The following is a 21,956-nucleotide window of genomic DNA, read 5'->3' as shown; positions in this document are numbered from 1 at the left end:
TATTATAATGAAACCCTGCGGGAGGCAGGATGTGGTAATAATATTAAATTCTTTAATAATTCCAATATAATTATAATATAAATTATTCCTATATTTTTTATAATAATAATAATAATAAAACCTGACATTAAGAATTATAAGTTTTATTTAGGTAATTATGGTATTAATAATAGGTATTTTGATAATACAAAACATAAATATAATAGACTAAAAAATAAGATTAAATTTAATTCATTTAAACGATAATAATAAATTTAATAATATAAAATAAATATAATAATATAAATAATAGGAACGAAATTTGGTTAATTTGGAGTTGGTTATTCTACTACTAATAATGTTGATAACATTATTTCTTCTTTTAATAAATTTAAGCTGAATAAGTTTTACAAAAACAAATCAAATAATTATATCCAATAATAATAATAAAGACCAGAATATGATTAAGTGTACATGTAGAGATAAGACTAAATGTAAATTTAATAATAAATATAATTTGGATGATGTAGTATATGTGTAGTGGCTTGATTGATGATAATAATAATAGGAATGGTTGTAATTTAATGTGATTTACATAGGGTCGAATTCTAATAAAATTAAATTATGGGTGGCTCAACACATGAATTCTTTTAAGAATAGAAATTTAATTAATTCTACTGGGCTTAGTAAATATATATATGGGAACTAAAATCTAAAAGTATTAAGTACAATTTAAATTGGGAGATAATTTGTAAGGCAAAATCTTATCGAATAGGTAGTAATTTTTGTTTATTATGTACTAATGAATTTAAGGAGATATTATTAACTAATAATAAGAAATTGATTAATACCCTAGATGAATGAAAAATTAAATGTAGACATAAGTTAAATTACTTATATAATAAGTTTAGCTAATTTGTGTGTATATATATATGATGATGATGAAACTCTATTTTAAGTTACTAATTGTTGTAGTTATAATTTGAAGTAGTAAAATGTGTATAAATTAGCACGAGATTATATAGTGTATATTACATAATTAGAATAAGATTAAACTAAAATGTTTATAAAATAAATAGATTATAGAAATTTAGCTTAATTTATGTATATTATGTATTTTACCTATTTTGGTTTTAAATTATTTAGCCTACCCTTTCATTACTAACCCGGCCGTAGCCGGCCGAAATATTTTTTGGTTCAAAGTACCAACCCGGCCATACCCGGCCGTTAGAACCCATTGTTATTTAAATGTAAATTTGAACCCAAATCTCGTTGGTACATTCGTTAAAGCATGTGATTTCACATTGTAAATAGTTAAGTTATAGTATCCGACATTGCTTGAAGTGATATCTCAACTCAGTGAAGTTTGGGAGATTTTTTTCCACACGTTTTTCGGCATCGATTTTTCTTCAACTTTGAAAATGGATAGGAGTTTCATGTTATCAAGCATTGATTCCGAATTTAAAGCTTTGTCAACGGAAAATAGGGAGATATCGAGAAAAAGAATGAAATAGGTACTAAAGCACGTGGTGTACAAAATAATGAATATTTTTTTATCCGAAGATGAAAGCAGCGCCTTCCGAAGAAACAAAGCGGCGAAGGCGACAGCGAAGACGATTTTACATCGGAATGAAGTAAAAAAACTTTTAAAATGTTTTTATTAGCAATTTTTCTGAGGAGATAAATTTGATCTATAGCCTTTCTTAGGAAGTGAAACCATTAGACTTTTATTTTTTTCAGTATGCTAGTTTGAAGTGATCACTTCGGAAACAAACTTACGCAGATTGTAAACAAACCCAAAATCGGGGTTCAAAGTTTGGGAAATTTGTGAAGCAAATACTGGGTACTGTTGTGGATTTAGTTTTATACAGGGAAACTAATGTTAGTCAGCATGGCTTAGGGTACGATGTGGTCTGGAAGTTATTGTTTGAAGCGATCAATGTGGAAACACACTTACGCAAATTGTAAACAAACCTAAAATCGGGGTTCAAAGTTTGGGAAATTTGTGAAGCAAATTACTGGGTACTGCGTGGATTTAGTTTTTATACAGGGAAAATAATGTTAGTCAGCATGGCCTAGGGAACGATGTGGTCTGGAATTTATCACTTCCATTCCATAACCAGGGCCGTATATTATTTTTTGACCGATTTCTTTAGTTCGGTCAAGCTTACGGTGGATTCCAGTATTTCACTTTATTCCACCTTTATGGTACACCTGTCGTGCATTAAATTCAACTGATGATATAGTGATGTGCACAATTCTTCTTTATCAAATTTTGTTGCATACCCATTTGAATATTAGCTGATGATTCATTTTCTATGGTGATGTTTAAACAAAATTTTAATTTTTTACCTTTTGCTCAATTTAAAATTTTAATATTTTTACCTTTTGCTCAATTTACCTGTAATTAAAGTCACTTTGAGACAAAAGTTATGCAATAGAATTGATTAAGAACCCTTCCTTTAATTATGTTCCAAATATCACATTAAAATGTTGATAAGTAAAAAAGTTAGTTATTTAATGAAACAAGCCTAAATTCATGATTATTTTAGAATTTAATTGAAACTCATGAGGGGTGTATTTTGGTCAGAAATATAGTAACGAAAGGGTTAAAATTTTCCAGTAAATGGTATATTACAGTTAATTTTTTCTTATACTCACAGCTAAAATACATTTTGTCATTTTAACAGATTAAATACATATTTCTATCTATTTGTTCTATAATTTTTATTTACGCCATATTTTCACGCGATATATTTCTTATAAACACTAAGTTCTATGTATTACGTTTAAAATTTTTAATTAACAGAAATTCTTCGTTAAGATAAGTTATGGTTTTATTTTAGTAATATTGTTAAATGTTTTTCGTTTATTTATTGTTATGTTTATGTACTTACTTTATTGATTTTTAGAATAAGGTTTTTACTAAACAGTGTTGTAAAGGTGAAAAATTAAATTTGGGAAAAAAATACACGCCAAAACTAATTAATAAAGGATAATTAGGGAAGGATTGACACAAAATAATAATTTTTTCTGATAAATGCATCTTAATAAGTGAGAAGAATTGCATATATCTGAACTATTTCAAAGAAAAGCATAAATTTAATGTTTAAAAATAGCTTTGATCTCATTCCTTGGAATGAGATCCAACATTTCTTCACTTTTTCCAGAATTTCTTCTCTTTTTTTTTTTTTTTTGCGAAATACGGAGTTTATGATTCATGTGTGAGTGTGTGTTCTTGATACTCGTTTAGAACAAGTAGTTTTACACCAATTACACTATTTTTTCTTAGTTTAAAGGCCGTGGACTGAAGATGTGAAATTTCCGAAGCCTCTCCCCCACCCCCCTTTCGCGAGCGCGCATTTTTTTCATGATAGTTGTTTAGAGCAAGTTGTTTTACACCTATTACGCTGTTTTTTTTGTTTTTGTTTTTGTGCCCGGTTCAGACGCTTTCGGAAATTCCCGATATAAATATTCCGAGGCCTCTCCCCACCCCTCTTTCGCGAGAGCGCAATTTTTTTGTCATATTCGTTTAGAGCAAGTTGTTTTACACATATTACACTATTTTTTTTTTGTTTTGGTGCCCGGGTCAGCTCCTCAGACGCTTTCGGAACTTCCCGATGTGAATTTCCGAGGCCTCTCCCCCACCCCCCTTTCGCGTGCGCGAATTTTTTTTTTTCATATTCGTTCATAGGAAGTTGTTTTACACCTATTACACACATTTTTTTTTTGATTTTCTGATATTTGTTACGCCCTATATTAACCGGTTTTTATAGTATATTTATTTTTTCTTTATGGTGTGAATAGCGTCTTTCACTATTGAATTGCTTAATAGAGGTTTTCCTCTCAATTATATACATATATTATATATTGTGAAATTTGATTTAGAATTGCTAAATTGAATTTTTCCCTGTAAGTTTGGAATTATATTCCCTACTATTATTATAGTTGAGTCCATAAAATTAGATTTGACTACACCTCCATTTAGAGCACAGTTTAAGCTATCTTTTCGTGGAAGAAGGTTTATGTTCCTATAACCTGTGTTAATTCTGTAACCCTTTAAAATGGAAGATAAGAAAGTTCATTTTCGGCACTTGATGCTTTTCTTTATGTATATATATATATATATATGTATTTCTATGTATATATATGTGTGTATTTCTATGTATGTGTATATATATATATATATATATATATATATATATATATATATATATATATGTATGTATGTATATGTATACATAAAAACCTTCGATAATAGTACAAACATCAAATTTGGGCCAATGACTTTATATATCCCACGCTTCTATATATTTCATCATATATACATGGCTTTCAACATATAAAAGAAATACATAAAATATGCACATAAAAATATATATAGAAGGATCTGTCCAGAAAAATGTATATAAAAATCGACTAAAGTAGTTGATTAGAATGAATTATTAAAATATATCAATTGAGTAAAAAGATTTTTCACCCATTGATTAAAAATGAAGCAATCCATGGTAGGTCTGGCATCAAAGGAACATAAGAGCATAAAAGTCTTTAAGTCGATTGATGTTTTAGTAATTCTTTTTAATCACCTGCTTTAGTTGATTTTTATCTACATTTTTCAATACAGGTCCTTCTATACATTTTTTTATATGTGCATATATATATTTCTAACCTTCGGTGTTTGTATATGTATTTCTTATGTGTTGAAGGCCATGGTATTATTTGTATATGATGAAATGTATAGAAGCGTGGGATTATATAAAGTCATTGGTCCAAATTTGATGTTTGTTCTCTAATCAATGATTTTTGTCTCAATCTCACTTAAGCACTTTTTTTTTGCAGTCCTTTGTATCTTTTTTGTTTCCATAAAAAGAAATGAAAACTATTTCTTATCATACACACACACAAATCATCATCATCATCATCGTTTGCGTCCGTTTTCTGCACTAGCACGGGTTGGACGGTTCGACCGGAGTCTGGGAAGCCAGGGGCTGCACCAGGCTCCAGTCTGATCTGGCAGTGTTTCTACAGCTGGATGCCCTTCCTAACGCCAACCACTCCGTGAGTGTAGTTATGAACCATAATTAATTAAGGAGCATGACAGTTGAATATATTTATCCACTTGTCATCCTTAGGGTTACAGCTGTTTCACAGCTGCCTTCATGTAATAATAATTTCAGTGTATAATAAATTATGTTTACATATTTACACTAATATGCATTATACATTATACAATACAATTGTAAATTCACAAATCATGCAGATGTATTTTTATATATATCCTTTTTGTACTTTATTTACAGTTAGATATATCTATTGATGGAGCTGATGAAGTTGACAACCAACTGAATTGCATCAAAGGTGGTGGTGCATGTCAGTTCCAAGAAAAGATTGTTGCCTCATGTGCGAAAGACTTTATAATTATTGCTGATTACAGGTAAAACCCTTGTTCTGTTCATCATGTATTTTGTTTGTTTTTTTTATATTTCAAATCCGTCATCTCTACTATCATGGGAGTCTCACTCTGAGAAATTGCAACCAAATCCCCCTTAGTTACTAAGGACATAAGAGAGTGAAAGAGACGGTGAGTGGTGACGGTGTTCATTTTGTGTTTTTAAATGTTTATCACATCGCAAGGAAAGTAGATACATAGATATACACACATGTTGTTAAATCAAGAGCGTGAGAGAAGAGTGACACAAAGGAAGTGAAGGAGAAAGTGAGAGAGACAGTAGATACAGAAATCCGAAGAAAAGTTCATACATAGATACATGCACACAGCAAATATTGGCTGTCAATTTCACTTTTCATTACCACACGATGATAAAATTAACTCACAAATGACTGAGTACTCCACAGACATGCATAACATTAACGTAGTTCTTAGGGAGATTTAGCCTCACACAGAATATGACAAGGCTGGCCCCTTTGAATTACAGCTACAACTTGAGACATATTATATATATATACATATATGAATGTATTTGTGTGCGTAAATAGTATAGGTTTGTTAAAACATGTTTGCAATAATAAGTGTCACGTGGTGGAATAAACATAATTACCAAACTTTTATTCATAAATCCATTTATTATTTCGTTCTTTTGCATTTCAATTTGTACCCAGGAATTTTCAACAACTGCATGCCAGAAGAAATGGTAAAATGAGTAGTTTTTATCTCCTAAAAATTCTGACTACCTTGCAATAAATGAAAAAGTTCTTAATATTATACTAGAGGCACTTAAAACATACTTAAGCACAGATTCAGTGTTCTGCAATAATGAAGAGGGGGTTCAGAACTATCCATTTGAATTCATAAACTCACTCCATACAGTATGTCTCCTCATCGCCTCAACTTAAAAGTAGGGGCTATTGTAATGCTGGTAATGGAACTCGCATGAAAGTGCAAGGCTTCATGAATATTATTTAGAGGCATCACTGGTAACAGACTCCAACAAAGGTCGTACAGTTCTGATTCCCAGATTTAAACTTAGCCAAAGTGATGCAAAAATTCCATTCACACTAAACAGACTTCAGTTTCCACTTTGCCTTGGATATTCAATGACAATTAATAAGGCTCAAGGGCAAACATTTGAAAAAAGTTGGAATACATTTGTCTCAACCGGTATTTTCTCATGGCCAAATATAAGTCACATTTTCAGGAGCACGAGCTATGAACAATATCAAAGTAAGAGTTATGACACTCAATTAAGATAACAGACAAGGCCAAAAACGTGGTGTGACATACACACAAAATATTGTCTACCATGAAGTACTATGAGGAAGACCACTGCACCAGCTAGCATCACCACCACACCAGTCACTCCATCAGTACACATCCACATTACACCTTTAAGATTGGGGAACCAGTTAGGGGCTCGCTAGATCTCTCTCAGTATACCAGCAAACCACAAAATTACACAGCCAGCACAGCACCACTTTCTCCAAGCCCATCATATATGTATGTGTGTGTGTGTGTGTTTGTGTCTGTGTTTGTCCCACCACCACCATTGCTTGACAACCAATGTTGGTGTGTTTGCGTCCCTGTAATTTAGTCGTTCTGCAGAAGAGACTGATAGAATAAGCACCAGGCTTACAAGCAATAAGTCCATGGTCAGTGTCTTCAACTAAAGGGTGGTGCTCCATCATGGCCACCATCAAATAACTGAAACAAGATAAAAGAATATCAGAAAAACTTTTTGTACAACTAAGAAGATGTATTTTAAGGTTAAATAGTAATTCTACATTTGTGTAACTGAGATATTTTGGTTGGAGTATATAGTCATTGGTGTTACATTACTTTCTATATTCTGTAACTGTCACAATATACTTTATTAGGCCTGAAATTTTTGTGGGGAGGGGGCCAGTTGATTAGATCGACCCCAGTGCACAACTGGTACTTAATTTATCGACCTCGAAAGGATAAGTCGATCTCAGCAGAATTTGAACTCAGAACGTAAAGACAGACAGCCATAATATGCAAACATTTCTTATGGCACCAGTACACTGTTTACAGATGCTTACATTTTTTATGTTTTCCATGAAATTTTCATGGATCCAGCTAGTTTATATAATTGTCAGTGGAAGGCAGAAAGCTGGCAAAATCATTAGCACATTGGGCAAAATGCTTACCAGCATTTTGTCTGTCTTTACATTCTGAGTTCAAATTCCACTGCGGTCAACTTTGCCTTTCACCCTTTCGGGATTGATAAAATAAGTACCAGCTGAGTACTGGGGTTGATGTAATTGATTTGCCCCTTCCCCTGACATTTTTTTAATTATAAGGTGGCAAGCTAACAGAATCAATAACATGCCGGGAAAAATGCTTAAAGGCATTTTGTCCATCTTTATATTTTGAGTTCAAAATCAACCAAGGTCAACTTTGTCCTTCATCTTTTCAGGCTCGATAAAAGAAGTACCAGCTGACTTGCCCCGTCCCCCAAACCTGCTGGCCTTGTGCCAAAATTTGAAACCGATATGATTGTCAGCAAACAATGCAAGTTCAAAAATATGTCCAACATATGATTTACTAAAGGATGGTTATACACATTAGTGACAATGGTCTTGAAATCAAAAACTTTGAAGAACATCTACAGCAGTTCAGTAACCGTTTCTATGATAGGTGCAAGGCCTGAAATTTTATGGCAAGGAGCTAGTAGATTATGTTGGCACTTATTTTTATCAACTCTGAAAGGATGAAAGGCGAGGTCAAACTTGGCAGAATTTGGACTCAATGTTAAGACAGATGAAATGCCGTTAAGCATTTTGCTTGGTGTGCTCATGATTCTGTCAACTCACCACCTTACAACAGTTCAATGATAGCTCAGATTTTTTGGCAGTTGTTTCTTGAATAGACACATCTGCACACACACACACACATCCCATCTTAGTTTTAGAATAGTTACTGTGTCTCAGAATAGTTGCTGTGTCCCTATATTTCGCAAAAGGGTTGGCAATAGGAAGAGCATCCACCTGTAAAACACTGCTCTAGAAAACCTGTCTAATCCATGCTAGGACAAAAAAGCAAATGTAAAATGATAATGATGATGATATACACTCACACAAAGTATCTGAAATATCTGGGTTGTGTGTGTAATGTGTATCATGTATTATCTGTGACAAAAAACAAGGAAGCAGAAGGATGACATAAAAGGAAAAATTTCTTTTAAGTGTAATATGGTATGCAAAAATGATTGATTAAACAAAAATTCCCAATTTTATGGAATAGGTGTGGTTGTATGCTTGAAAAGCTTGATACATACATACATATATATCATCATTTAACATCCGTTTTCCATGCTGGCATGGGTTGGACAGCTTAACAGGAGCTTGCAAGCCAGAGGACTGTGCCAAGCTTTACTGTCTGTTTTGGCATGGTTTTTATAGCTGGATGTCCTTCCTAATGTCAATTACTTTTCAGAGTTAACATGTTTTTTACATGTCACCAGCACTGGTGAGGTCTGTTTTGGCATGGTTTTTATGGCTGGATACTCTTTTTAACTATTGCCAATCACTTTGACCGAGTAGATTTGGTGCTTTTCACATGGCATCAGTGCTAACAAAGTCTGTTTTGGCATGGTTTTTATGGCTGGATACTCTTTTTAACTATTGCCAATCACTTTGACCGAGTAGATTTGGTGCTTTTCACATGGCATCAGTGCTAACAAAGTCTGTTTTGGCATGGTTTTTATGGCTGGATACTCTTTTTAACTATTGCCAATCACTTTGACCGAGTAGATTTGGTGCTTTTCACATGGCATCAGTGCTAACAAAGTCTGTTTTGGCATGGTTTTTATGGCTGGATACTCTTTTTAACTATTGCCAATCACTTTGACCGAGTAGATTTGGTGCTTTTCACATGGCATCAGTGCTAACAAAGTCTGTTTTGGCATGGTTTTTATGGCTGGATACTCTTTTTAACTATTGCCAATCACTTTGACCGAGTAGATTTGGTGCTTTTCACATGGCATCAGTGCTAACAAAGTCTGTTTTGGCATGGTTTTTATGGCTTTATGCCATTTCTCCAAGTCCTTCTAGTTCTAATTTTGAAGTCACCATCTAGTAATCTATGTACATTTTTCACCTGGGAAAGACTTTGCATTTGTGAGGATTTTAAAAACTTGCTGGTAATCAGTCTGACATTATGTGCTCACCACTGATAGGTGATCAGGTGGCTGGCTGGTTTCCTGAAGTTAGTGTTGCAGATAACGAGATTATTTGCATCACAGAACTCCAGCAGCCTTGTTCTCTCTTCATTTCTATAGCCAGTGCCATAACCTCCATGCACACCATGAAATCCATGGAGATGCTGCCCAGCATTTCCATTGAAGTCACCAGCCACAATAACCAAGTCTGTCATTTGTCATTGAGGTAGTTTACAAAAGAACCTCATAACGTTGGTCCTTCTGGTCATCAGCCAGCCCAGATTATGGATCATAAACTGAGATAAATGTAACTGTTAATGTATCTAAGACTAGCAATGCCCCCCCAGCATTGCCTAGGTGTTATGACCTTCAGTCACATTGTTTTGTTCCTTTCTTATGAGCAGAATTGGTACAGGAGGAGTATGAAGCAAACCACTCTTCATTATAAACATGTTTTATGGTCACTTTCTGATGAACAATGCTGCAGTTTCCATCTACCAAATTCAGTCACAAGTTAATGGTTGGCCTAGGGTTATAATAGAAAACACTTGCCCAAGGTACCATACAGAGGGACTGAACAGGGAACCATATGGTTGGGAAGCAAACTTCTGAAGCACACAGTCATTTTTGTGCCTAAAATATGTTTGTGTGTGTTGTTACATTTGTTGTTAAATCAAGTATTGTGTCCCACTCTGTCTCAAAGCTTATCAAGCAGAGATATATAAAATAAATGTCAAATTGAAATACGTAATGAGGTCAATATGATCAGTTAAATTTTTCAAAAGTGATATCCCATCATGACGACAGTCATACGATTAAACCCAGTAAAATAATGTCTAAAGACTTAGTGGCTTCAAATTTAAGGTAATGGATTACTAACCTCCAGGTAAATAGTTCAAAACTTTGTATTGAACCTCCACTCTTTACGATAACAGTATATATACATCACAGTCTACTTGACTTCCAGCAATTAACAATTGTAATTTGAAGTTGAATGGTTAGCAGTAAGAAAGATGTCCAGATTTCTTTAAAAATTTATTGTGCAAAATATTCTGAGAAAAAGTATTTTTTTCACCACAACAAAACATGTGCGTGTGCGTGCATACGCACACGCACACACACACAGGTATGTCTGGTAACTTGAGCTACTACAAATATCTGCCACATCTCTCTTAAAGCACATCCTTTCATCAAAAGAAAGACACAGATTTGCAGTATTTCAGGAAGAAAAAAAAAACTATGCACTGAGTCTGCTACATCAGAGGCAACTCTGGACTAAACAAAATACAAACATACTTCACATTAAAAGATTATCTACTAAATAATCCTAATGAAATTTATGGTATTTCTTTGAAGTTACATTTCCTGGTAAAACTCCACATAGATTGTTCAAGCAGAATTGCCTTCCTTAGCTAAAGACCTCAAAAATTTGTACCCCAATCTCATTTTCGAGGTTATTTTTGTAGTAAAAAAGCATTGTTGTTTTAAAAAAAAAACATACTTTATTTGGTAGCTGAAAGATTACTGAATCTTTTGATACCTCATATGTCAAAATTGGCAACTCAGATTTCCTCCTTCCATACTGGCACACACACACATACATTTCTGAGACCCCTTCGGTCATGACACAGACCATGGGATTGCACCTAAAATGTTACCCTCCCAGGTACAAGTCCGGGCAAGGTTTTTTATGGAAGGCCAGCAGTCGCCCATGCATACCATCCTCCCCTCTCCATGCCACCAGTGTCATCCAAGGGAAAGACAAAGGCTGATACAGCTTGGCACCTGTGGTGTCGCAACTCATTTTGACAGCTGAGTTAACTGGAGCAACGTGAAATAAAGTGTCTTGCTCAAGAACACAACATGCAGCCAGGTCTGGGATTCGAGCTCACAACCTCACGATCGTAAGCTTGACACTCTAACCACTGAGCCATGCGCCTTCACCCATTTATATATATACATTTATATACATATATATATATACACATTTATATATATACATACATTCGAACAACTGTCAGTCAGCATATTTATATAAACCTTTATGTAGTAAGAAAGGCTCTTTAACTATACATATCCTCAGCAAGATGTTGATGGGAGAGAGGAAATGTAAACTGGCTGGAAGATGTTTCACACTGCTAGCCACAATGTGCTTCCAGTTTTGTCTTGATTGCACTGTTTTTTTTCCATCTTTGACCCAAATTGCTTCACCAAATCATCATGGAGGTTTTCCTAGTGGCCTTTTCCAATCTCTTGGATACCACTTGGCCACTGCACAGACCCGCTTGTTGTCTCTGAACCTTGTGACATGTCCAGCCCCAGCAGAACTTGTGCTTTTGGTACTCTTTGATCACATTGTTTGCTTCATTCCATTCTCTAATTATCTCATTTCAAATGTCCTCTCTTAATGATCTTCCTAGCAAGAATCTTTCCAAGGCCCTTTGTATCATAGCCAATAGATGTTCAGTCCTCTTCATAGTAGTCCATGTCTCACTTGCATATAGGAGCATAGGTAGGGCAGTGCTATTGAAGAGTCTGGCATGTATGGCATTGTTTAGTTCTGTTTGGAACACATACTTTATTGAGTTAAATGCCTTCCATCCTACCCTTATTCTCTTTGAGATTTCAGTATCCATAGCTCAGCTCATATTCACTGAGTACCTTACATAGATGTACTCCTTCACCGCCTTGATTTCATCACTTCCCACCTCTGTTTGCCCTTGCATTACATTTTCCAATCACATATATTTTGTTTTCATATAGAACCCCCTACCTTATATACATATGAGGTAGTATTAAAAAAAAAAAACCCCCCAAAAAAACCAGATTAGTTCTGTAGCACACCAACAGGTGGCAACACATGGTTGTTTGTGCAGTGAGAGCTAGCAGTGACCTTTATGAGGCAGTGTGCCAAGTGACATCAGTGTTTTTATTTCACAAGTTGTGAAATTTGTGTTTTTTATGATCACTCGTATGCTGTAGTCTGCTGTTCCTTTTCAGACCTACAACTAAGCTCTGAGCGTTCGGCTCTGTCTGTATTGTCTGCAGCTGGCTTGCAGTTTCAGCAATTCAAAGATGTGCCAAATGATGACCTGAAAAGATAAATGTAAAGCAATACACAAATGTGTATAGTTTCAACTGCCTTGCCTGCTATTTCTTCCATATAGCTATCAGTTTTCTTGTAAGATAATATATTTAATTAGTCTCTCAAATACCTTTCCACTTCTGCTTACGCTCGTTATATTTCTGCTACCTGAAAGGCTGCACTTAAGTCTTATTTTATTCAATAACAGGCTCAGTGCAGCCTTTTCATAACTTGTCTAATGACTTTTTATATTGTAAGCTGGTTATTATAACTGCAAAGCTTAAAAATTGTGTTATTGTATATTCTGCAGAATGGAAACAACATAGTCAAGTTTATACACCCTTTCATAAGTTCAAATCTTTCTTTCTTTTTCCTTTTTCTCCCCCTCTCACTGTCCCACACTTCCTACTTACCTACCTTCCTACATATCTTCCTTCCCGCCTACCTTTCTTCTTGTCTACCTACCTTCCTTCCCTCTCTTTTTTCTTTCTTTCTTTCTTCCTCCCTCCCTCCCTCCTTTTCTTTCTTCCTTCCTTTTTTCTTTCTTCTCTTCTCCATTCCTTCCCTCCTTCCTTCCCATTTCAATCAGTCAGTCAGTCTGCCACACAGTTGCACCATCTGCTTTTCCACGCTTGCATGGGTCAGACAGGGTTTTGTCGTGGTATATTTTTTATGCATCTAGATCCCCTTCCTTTCGCCAAACCACTTGATTTCAAGCAATGTTATATTTCTCCATAGCCAGATGACTTCTTACATGAGATTAAAAGCAAAGGGGACCACTTGTATGACCATCATTCCATGCTAAAACAAGAGGTCACAAACAGGCATGTGCACACATCAAGATATCTGTATATCTGTCTGTGGAGGCGCATGGCTTAGTGGTTAGGATGTTTGATTCATGATCATAAGATCATAGTTTCAATTCCTAGACTGGTGGTTCATTGTGTCCTTGAGCAAAACACTTCATTTCACATTGCTTCAGTCCACTTAGCTGGCAAAAATGAGTAATCCTGTAATGGACTGGCATCCTGTCCAGGTGGGAAACAGGGAGATTGGCCCTTATGAGTTGGCATGTCTCGAGAAGGTAACTAACTAATGACTACATTTGTTTGTGGAGGGAACCTGTGGAAGAAGTAGACTCAGGTAGACATGGGACGAGGTGGTGAGACATGATCTTCGATTGTTGGGTCTTACAGAGGTGATGGCAAATGACCGCGACCTTTGCTGATTTGCTGTCCTTGTGAAGACTTGTCAAGCCAAGTGAAATCGTAGTTGTGGTCAGTGCTGTTGACCCGTAAAAGGCACCCACTACACTCTTGGAGTGGTTGGCATTAGGAAAAGCATCCAGTTGTAGAATCCAAGCCAAATCAGACTGGATCCTGATGCTCTCTGGCTTACCAGTTCTGATCAAACTGTCTAACCCATGCCAGCATGGAAAATGGACACTAAATGATGATGATGCACATACATACATACATACATACACACACACACATGATGGTCTCTTTTCAGTTTCCATCTAACAAATCCACTTGTGGATCTTTTGTCAACCTGGGGCTGTAGTAGAAGACATTTGTCTAGTGTGCCACATACTGCGATTAAACCTGAAACCATGTGGCTAGGAAGCAAACTTCTTTGCCACACAGCCATATATATATATATATATATATATATATATTCTTTTACTTGTTTCAGTCATTTGACTGAGGCCTTGCTGGAGCATCACCTTTAGTTGAACAAATCAACCTCAGGACTTATTCTTTGTAAGCCTAGAACTTATTCTATCAGTCTTTTTTGCTGATCCACTAGGTTACAGGGACATAAACACACCAACATCGGTTGTCAAGCGATGGTGGGGGACAAACACAGACATACAAACATGTACATGTAAATACAACAGGCTTCTTTCAGTTTCTGTCTACCAAATTCACTCACAAGGCTTTGGTTGGCCTGAGGCTATAGTAGAAGACCCTTGCCCAAGGTGCCATGCAGTGGAACTAAACCTGGAACTATGTGGTTAGTAGGCAAGCTACTTACCACACAGCCACTCCTGTGCCTGTGTATGTGTATATATATATATATATATATATATATATACCGGAGTAAACACATAAATGTGAAACAAGGTGGAAAAAAGAGTACTCAAATACCAGTGGTAGAGTAATATGCTTTATTTAAAGCAGCAGAAAATTCAACAAAACCTGTTACTCTAAGTTTCCCGTTGCCGTTCATCGGACAGTTTTTACGGCAACAGGAAACTCAGAGTAACAGGTTTTGTTGAATTTTCTGCTGCTTTATATAAAGTATATATATATATATAAAATCATTAATTCAACAGACTTATATTACAGACATTGCATGGATTTACATTACAGACAAATACTTAACATTGGTAGGAAGAGATGTTGTTCATGACATCTACATGACATTCCAATTTGGGGAATATTAAATGGGTCTAGTGACTAACCAATATAAACACTGCATTCACTTGAGAAGCCTTGTGCAGCTGTTGCAACAACTGAATTTTTAAATGAGTTAGGCTGTTGATAATTAATGCGTGTTGGCATTAAATCTCATTATTAAAAATAGCTTGGCACACCCTGTACACCTCTGCCCTATGCACAGAGTTTTGCAGTCGGACTGCTCTGTGAGAATGTTGGTGCTTTCTTATTTCTTTGCACACACACACACTCACACAAACACATGCACATATACATCCATATTGTTATTTTGGAATTGATGTGGTACTGTTATTTAATCAACATTTAGTTTGGCATTAGATCTGATGCTTTAAGGTGTAACCCACAGAAATTTATTTTTACTTTTGGTGTATCGTTTATAATTGCGTACTGCTCACTGTATCTATTTACACCTGTGTCTGCATGTATCTCTCAGCTCTGTATATTATTAGATGAGCACTGTCTAATAATCAGTTATACACCTCCTTACCCTCCCATTTAGAGTTAATGGTAAAATTAAGACTAGTATTGTCATTTGCATAACTCTCACATTTATGCGTGTCTGCCCACACAGATTTTTAACTAACTAAATTTCATTTTAAATGTGATGGTTTGTAAATATATTCTTCGTTATCATCAACATCATCGTTTAAAGCCTGTTTTCCATGCTGGCATGAGCTGGATGGCTTGAACAAAGTTGGCAAGCTGGAGTGCTGCACCAGGTTCCAGTCTGATTTAGCTTGGTTTCTATAGCTTGCCCAACCACTTGGCAGTGTGTCCTGGATGCTTTTAATATGTCACTGGCAACGGTTGCCTTTACGTGGCACCAGCACAAGTTCTTTTTATGTGGGATTGGCATTGGACTCTTGCAGGCCAATCCTCTTTACCAGGGGATGCAGCCTTAACACTTCTAATGTGGAGGATGGGTCTTCTTGAGTACAGCAAGGCACCAGGTATCTTGGTCCTTTAGGAGTTCACAATATTAGGCAGGATGCCTGAAAAGACAAGAATGACTACACTAATGTTAATTTGAATTTTCATATTTTATTAATCTGCATTATTTATAGTTCAAACTACAACTATCCTAAATTTCCTTTTCTATCATATTATATTCATGGATACATTATCAAATTTATTTATTCATTTTTAAGATGGTAGTATTCATACTTCAGCTTTTGTGTTCTTGTCAAGTATTATTACCACTGCTACTACTTCTTGAAGTATACCATTTATAAGAAGAATTTATTCCTTTTTTACCTTGGTGGAGAGAGTTGAAAGCATTTAATAAGTTTATAGACTCTGTAGATTTCTGTCCAGACTTCCAATAATAATTCTTCTGGTTGTTAAGAACTGTCCAAAGGTAGACAAATTTTTTCCCTTGGACAGTTGCATACATAAGTGACGATCACTTTAAAGTGGATGGAAGTTGTGGAAGACAAGGGACAAAGTATTGAAGGCCAATTTCAAGACACTGAACCTTATGAAGGAGATGACTAAAGACTGAGATATCTGGTGTCTTGCTGTACTCAAGAAGACTTGTCCACCACAGTAGAATTGATGTCATTGCTGGTGCCACTTAAAAAGTACCCAGTACACTCTGTGGAGTGGTCGGCATTAGGAAGAGCATCTAGCTGTAGAAACCAATCCTGAATAGACATTGGAGCCTGGTGCTGCCCCTGGACAAACTGTCCAACCCATGCTACCATGGTAAACAGAACTTAAATGATGATGACGATGATGACATTTTGGTTTCTTTCTAAGACCATTTCAAGTTTTGACTGTATGTTGTTCAGCAACAATTTGTTGTTGGTTTATTGCTGCTCTCACTGTTGCTGATGTTTTTGAAGAGATGTATGTGATTTGCAGGACATTGCTGAGGAGTTAACCCTTTCGTTACCAAACCGCCCAAAGCCGCCTGAAAAAAATTTTGGTTAATGTGACCAAACTGCCCAAAGCCGCCCGAATTTACCTATTCATATTTAAATGAGAATATCAGAGCAATTCTCTTTAGTACATTCGTGAAAACACGTGATTATACTTCGTAAACAGTTCATCTACAGTTTTGTACAACGATCGAAGTGTAATTTTAATTCCGTGAATTTTGGGAGATTTTTTCCCGAAATTTGTTCCTATTGTGTTTTCAAAATTTGTAATTCTGACAAAAAAATGGATATGAATTTCATTATATCAAGCAGCGAGTCAGAATTCGAAGGATTTTCTACTGAAGACCTTCATAAATCTGACTCGATGACTGAAAAAAAAAAAGCACGTGGTATTTGATAATGAATCCGATGTTTCATTTTCCGAAAATGAATCCGAGAGCTCCGACAGCGATAAAGAAAATGAATTGGCACCTGAATGGAATGAAAATTTAAAAACTGTTTCTTTCAGTGATTTTTCTGAAGAAACTGGACCAAGCCACAGACTTTCCCAGAAGAGTAAAGCCTTAGACTATTTCTTTTTACTTTTTCGAATGAGCCTATTTGAAATCATTACGGCGGAAACGAACCGTTACGCTAAATGTAAACAAAGCGAAAGAAAGGAAGGATAGTTTGTTGTTTCCCACAACCTTAAATGAAATTAAGGCCTATTTTGCCATAAATATTATTATGGGTATCAGAAAGTTACCCAGAATAACAAATTCTATCGTAAAATTTTGTTGTATACCCAATTGAATATTAGCTAATAACCCATTTTCTATAGCGATGTTTGAACAAAATTTTAATAATTTTATATTTTGTTGAATTTACCTGTATCTACCTGCAATTAGAGTCACTTTGTGACAAAAATTATAGTATAGAATTGGTTGAGAACATTTCATTAAATTATCTTCCAAAAATCACATTAATATATTGATAAATAAAAAAGTTATAGTTGTTTAATGAAACCAGACTAAATTTATGATTATGTTAGAAATTAATTGAAACACATAAGGAGTATTTTAGTCAGAAATATAGTAATGAAAGGGTTAAGTAATAAGTCATATGTGATGTACTTGGGTCAGTTGTCTAGTAAAGGCCTTTTAATGCTATATAGTGTCATAGTAGATGGCATGTGTGAATTTAGCAAATCTAAACTTTATGAGGAAGATCTGGTTGTCAAACCATAAGTCCTTTTCATTGGTTCATTAGAATATCTTAAATTAGATTAGATGTACTGTTCTAGATAAGAGCACAGCACACTGTCTTAGATTTCATAGTCAAAATTAGCTTGAGGTTAAGATATGTATAGTCTGCAGAGAAAAAAAAAGTCAAGTCTTGAGGTGATTTTAGTCATACTGAAAATTTGAGGTTAAACAATTTGTTTGGCAGTTGTTGTTGGTGCTAATAGTGGGTATGTTGTTTGATTTAAAAGAAAGCAGAAAGGAGATTGGTTGCTATCAGGTCTCCATAGAAACTTGAAGTGAGGTGGGGGTTCACTTTTGTTAAATTAAGGAGATTTCATTTCAAGTGTATTTAAAAATGAATTTCATTTTTTTGTCATTCATTCATTCATACCAAATCATATCTATTTTGAATTTATTATAAATATAGATACTGGATATGTCAGTCTCACATAAACACACATTACTGTAAGTAAATAGTTGAGTTTATAACCTCAGTATTCTGTTAACCCAGTTCTCTCTCTCTGTCTCTCTCCCCACATATGTATTTGTGTGTGTTTAAAATGTATGTATGTATACATATCACAGGTGAATTGGTAGAAAATTAGAATGTCAGATAAAATGTCATATGGTATTCATTTCAACCTTCTGCACTTAAAGTTCAGATCCTACCTAATTTAACTTTGCCTTCAGAGTCAGTAGATATAGTATTAGTGGATCTCTCTCTCTCTCTCTCTCTCTCTCTCTCTCTCTCTCTCTCTCTCTCTCTCTCTCTCTCTCTCTCTCTCTCTCTCTCTCTCTCTCTCTCTCTCTCTCTCTCTCTCTCTCTCTCTCTCTCTCTCTCTCTCTCTCTCTCTCTCTCTCTCTCTCTCTCTCTCTCTCTAGAAAGAAGAAGAAGAATTAGACTAACAAAGGAATGGGTCCCAAAAAGTTTAGATATCTAATACACCCTGTCTGTCTTGACAAGTGCTATCTTAAGGTAGGTTCTCTGAGTACTGCACCAACCCATTATCATCATCATCGTTATTGTCTTTTAATGTCCATTCTCCATGCTGGCAACGGTTGGATGGTTTGACAGGAGTTGGCTAGCTGGATGGCTGCCAAGGCTCCATTTTACTGTTTTGGCATGCTTTCTACAGCTGGATACCCTTCCTAACTCCAATCACTTTACAGAGTACTGGGTGCTTTTATGTGGTACTGGCCCAGGCACTTTTTCATGGCACCAGCACCCATAAGTCCACAAGACTAGGTTCTCTTGGCTGAGAGAGGGTGTGTAGCAATAGCATGATTTACTTAGCTTCTAGTCTCCCCTTGTCACCTCTTCTTTGAGGCCCAACATCTGAAAATCCTTTCTCACCACTTTATCTCACATCATCCTGGGTCTGCCCTTTCCACATGTTCCCTTCACAATTAGAGATTAATGCAGTTGTCTTCATCCATATGCATCACATGACCATACTACACAGTCTTCTCTCTTGAACACTACATCTGATGCCTTGTATACCTAGTTTTTCTCTCAAATCACTCTCACTCTATCTTACACACACTGACATTACCTGTCCAGTGGAGCATGCTGACTTAATTTCTTTCAAGCCTTCATACATCCTCTAGCCACAGCCCATGCCTCACTGCCATGTAGCATAGCTGTTTGTGCACAGGCATCATAAATCTGCGTTTCATTCTGTGGGAGAGACCCTTTGTTACCAACAAAAGTAAAAGCTCTCTGAACTTTGCCCAGCCTGTTCTTATTTTAGCAGCTACACTTTTAGAACTACCACCTCCACTGCTAACTTGGTTGCCTAGGTAATGGAAACTGTCTACCACTTCTGAGGATTCTCCTGAACATTCGAAGGAGTCCATTTTCGGTACATTCCTGGTGTTTAATGTACCTGCACATCTGCCACATATAAGACCACATTCTCTGTTAAATTTCTTGAGGTACCACTGCATTTCATAAGTGTCAATAGTTTGTACCTGGTGCACCATATGGAGTTTTTACTAACACCTTTTCTACATCAAGCAGGACCATCTTCCTGAAGGTATCAGTGATTTGCCTGGTTTCCTATTTACTAGGATTTTGGTCTTTGCTAAATTAATTCTAAGACCCTTTGATCTCAGACCTTGCTTCCACACCTGAAATTTCTTATCTAGTTCTGATAGTGATTCAACAATAAGAACCAAATTATCAGCATAGAGGAGTTCTCAAGGTCAGCCTGCCTTAAATTCTTCTGTTATGGTCTGGAGTACTATGATAAACAAGAGTTGGCTGAGAATAGATCCCTGGTGAACTCCTACCTGTACACTAAATTCCTTGCTATACTCATTACCGACTTTCACCTTACTGACTGCATCCCGGTACATGGTTTGTACAGCCCTCACCAACCACTCATCTATCCATATCTCTTACATTGCCCACAAAATAAGGGAGCAGAGCACCCTGTCAAAAACTTTCTTCATATCAGCAAAACCCAAATACAGGGGTTTGTTTTTGGCCAAGTGGTTTTTCTGTAGCTGCCTTACTAGAAAGATAGCATCAGCAGTGCTTCTTCTTGGCACAAAACTCAACTGCATCTCATCTTGGATAGCACATGAAAAAAACTGGCGCTGTCTCAGTTATGATGCTGCGGGTTCCAGTTGATCCGATCAACAGATCAACCTGCTTGTGCTATTAACGTGCAAGTGGCTGAGCACTTCACAGACATGCATACCCTTAACATAGTTCCCAGAGAGATACTACATCACACAGAGAGTGACTAGGCTGGCCCTTTGAAATGCAGATGCTACTCATTTTTGCCAGCTGAGTGAACTGGAGCAATGTGAAATAAAGTATCTTGCCCAAGGATACAATCAGCCACCAGAAATCAAACTCACAACCTTATGATCATTGAGATGAATACCCTAGCCACTAAGCCATGCACCTCCAGGAAGCATATATCTTCTACTTATGTGGAAATCTGTGGGTGTGTTTGTTTGTGGCATTGCTATCTAACTTCACAATTTGGGTATTCATAACTTATTGGGAATTCCTAAAAATAAGATCCTGTGTAAGACAGTTCGGTATTCTCAATAAAAGCACAAAAACTGTTTTATGGGCTACATACTTTGTATTGTTGTTACTGGATTATCAAAACAATTATGAGAACGGAACCAAGAGATAAGCCCCGCTTTCCCAGGAATTACTGGGTGCGTCATCTAGTGTGTATGTGTGTGTATATATATATATATATACAAAATAAGAAAATGGAGAAATACATCTAAATCAATTATCAACTACCAGATAATACCCAATCACATAATTTATTAAACCACTACATATGAACATTAAGGTCAAACATAATAATATAGAACAAAACAGTGTACATGAAGGAGTAATATGGTACAATAAGTACAGTATGTATAAGAGAACATAAAAATATAAATATAAACTACATCTTACAGCTGTTTCGGCCATGCAGATATGGGTGTCTCATTTTGCTCATATTAGCCATGTGTGATAGGTCAGTATGTAGTTATAAATGAGACACTTACAAAAATATCCCAAGGCCTCTTCGGAGATTATGAAATACAAACTAAATCAAATATGAATATCAGAGTAGGCACACCCATACAAGTGTGGGTACATACCCATAATATATCATATACTCATACTCCTATACATATATATATACATATACATAATAATATAAATCAAT

The 21,956-nt window shown here is 35.8% G+C and overlaps 1 protein-coding gene across 1 annotated transcript in view; it reads left to right on the top strand.

The window, feature by feature from the left end:
* Positions 1–21,956, top strand: part of LOC115219971 (ribose-5-phosphate isomerase) — a 31,443-nt gene continuing 9,487 nt past the window's right edge. The window contains exons 1-2 of the mRNA XM_036509542.1: positions 1–34; positions 5,280–5,413. Coding sequence (XP_036365435.1) covers positions 8–34; positions 5,280–5,413 — 161 coding nt within the window. The 5' untranslated portion in view covers positions 1–7. The remainder of the gene's footprint in view (positions 35–5,279; positions 5,414–21,956) is intronic.

The sequence above is a fragment of the Octopus sinensis genome, linkage group LG15 (assembly GCF_006345805.1).
Source record: "Octopus sinensis linkage group LG15, ASM634580v1, whole genome shotgun sequence".
NCBI lineage: Eukaryota > Metazoa > Mollusca > Cephalopoda > Octopoda > Octopodidae > Octopus > Octopus sinensis.
The sequence above is the reverse complement of the archived record's forward strand: the minus strand, read 5'-3'. Positions and strand labels throughout refer to the sequence as shown.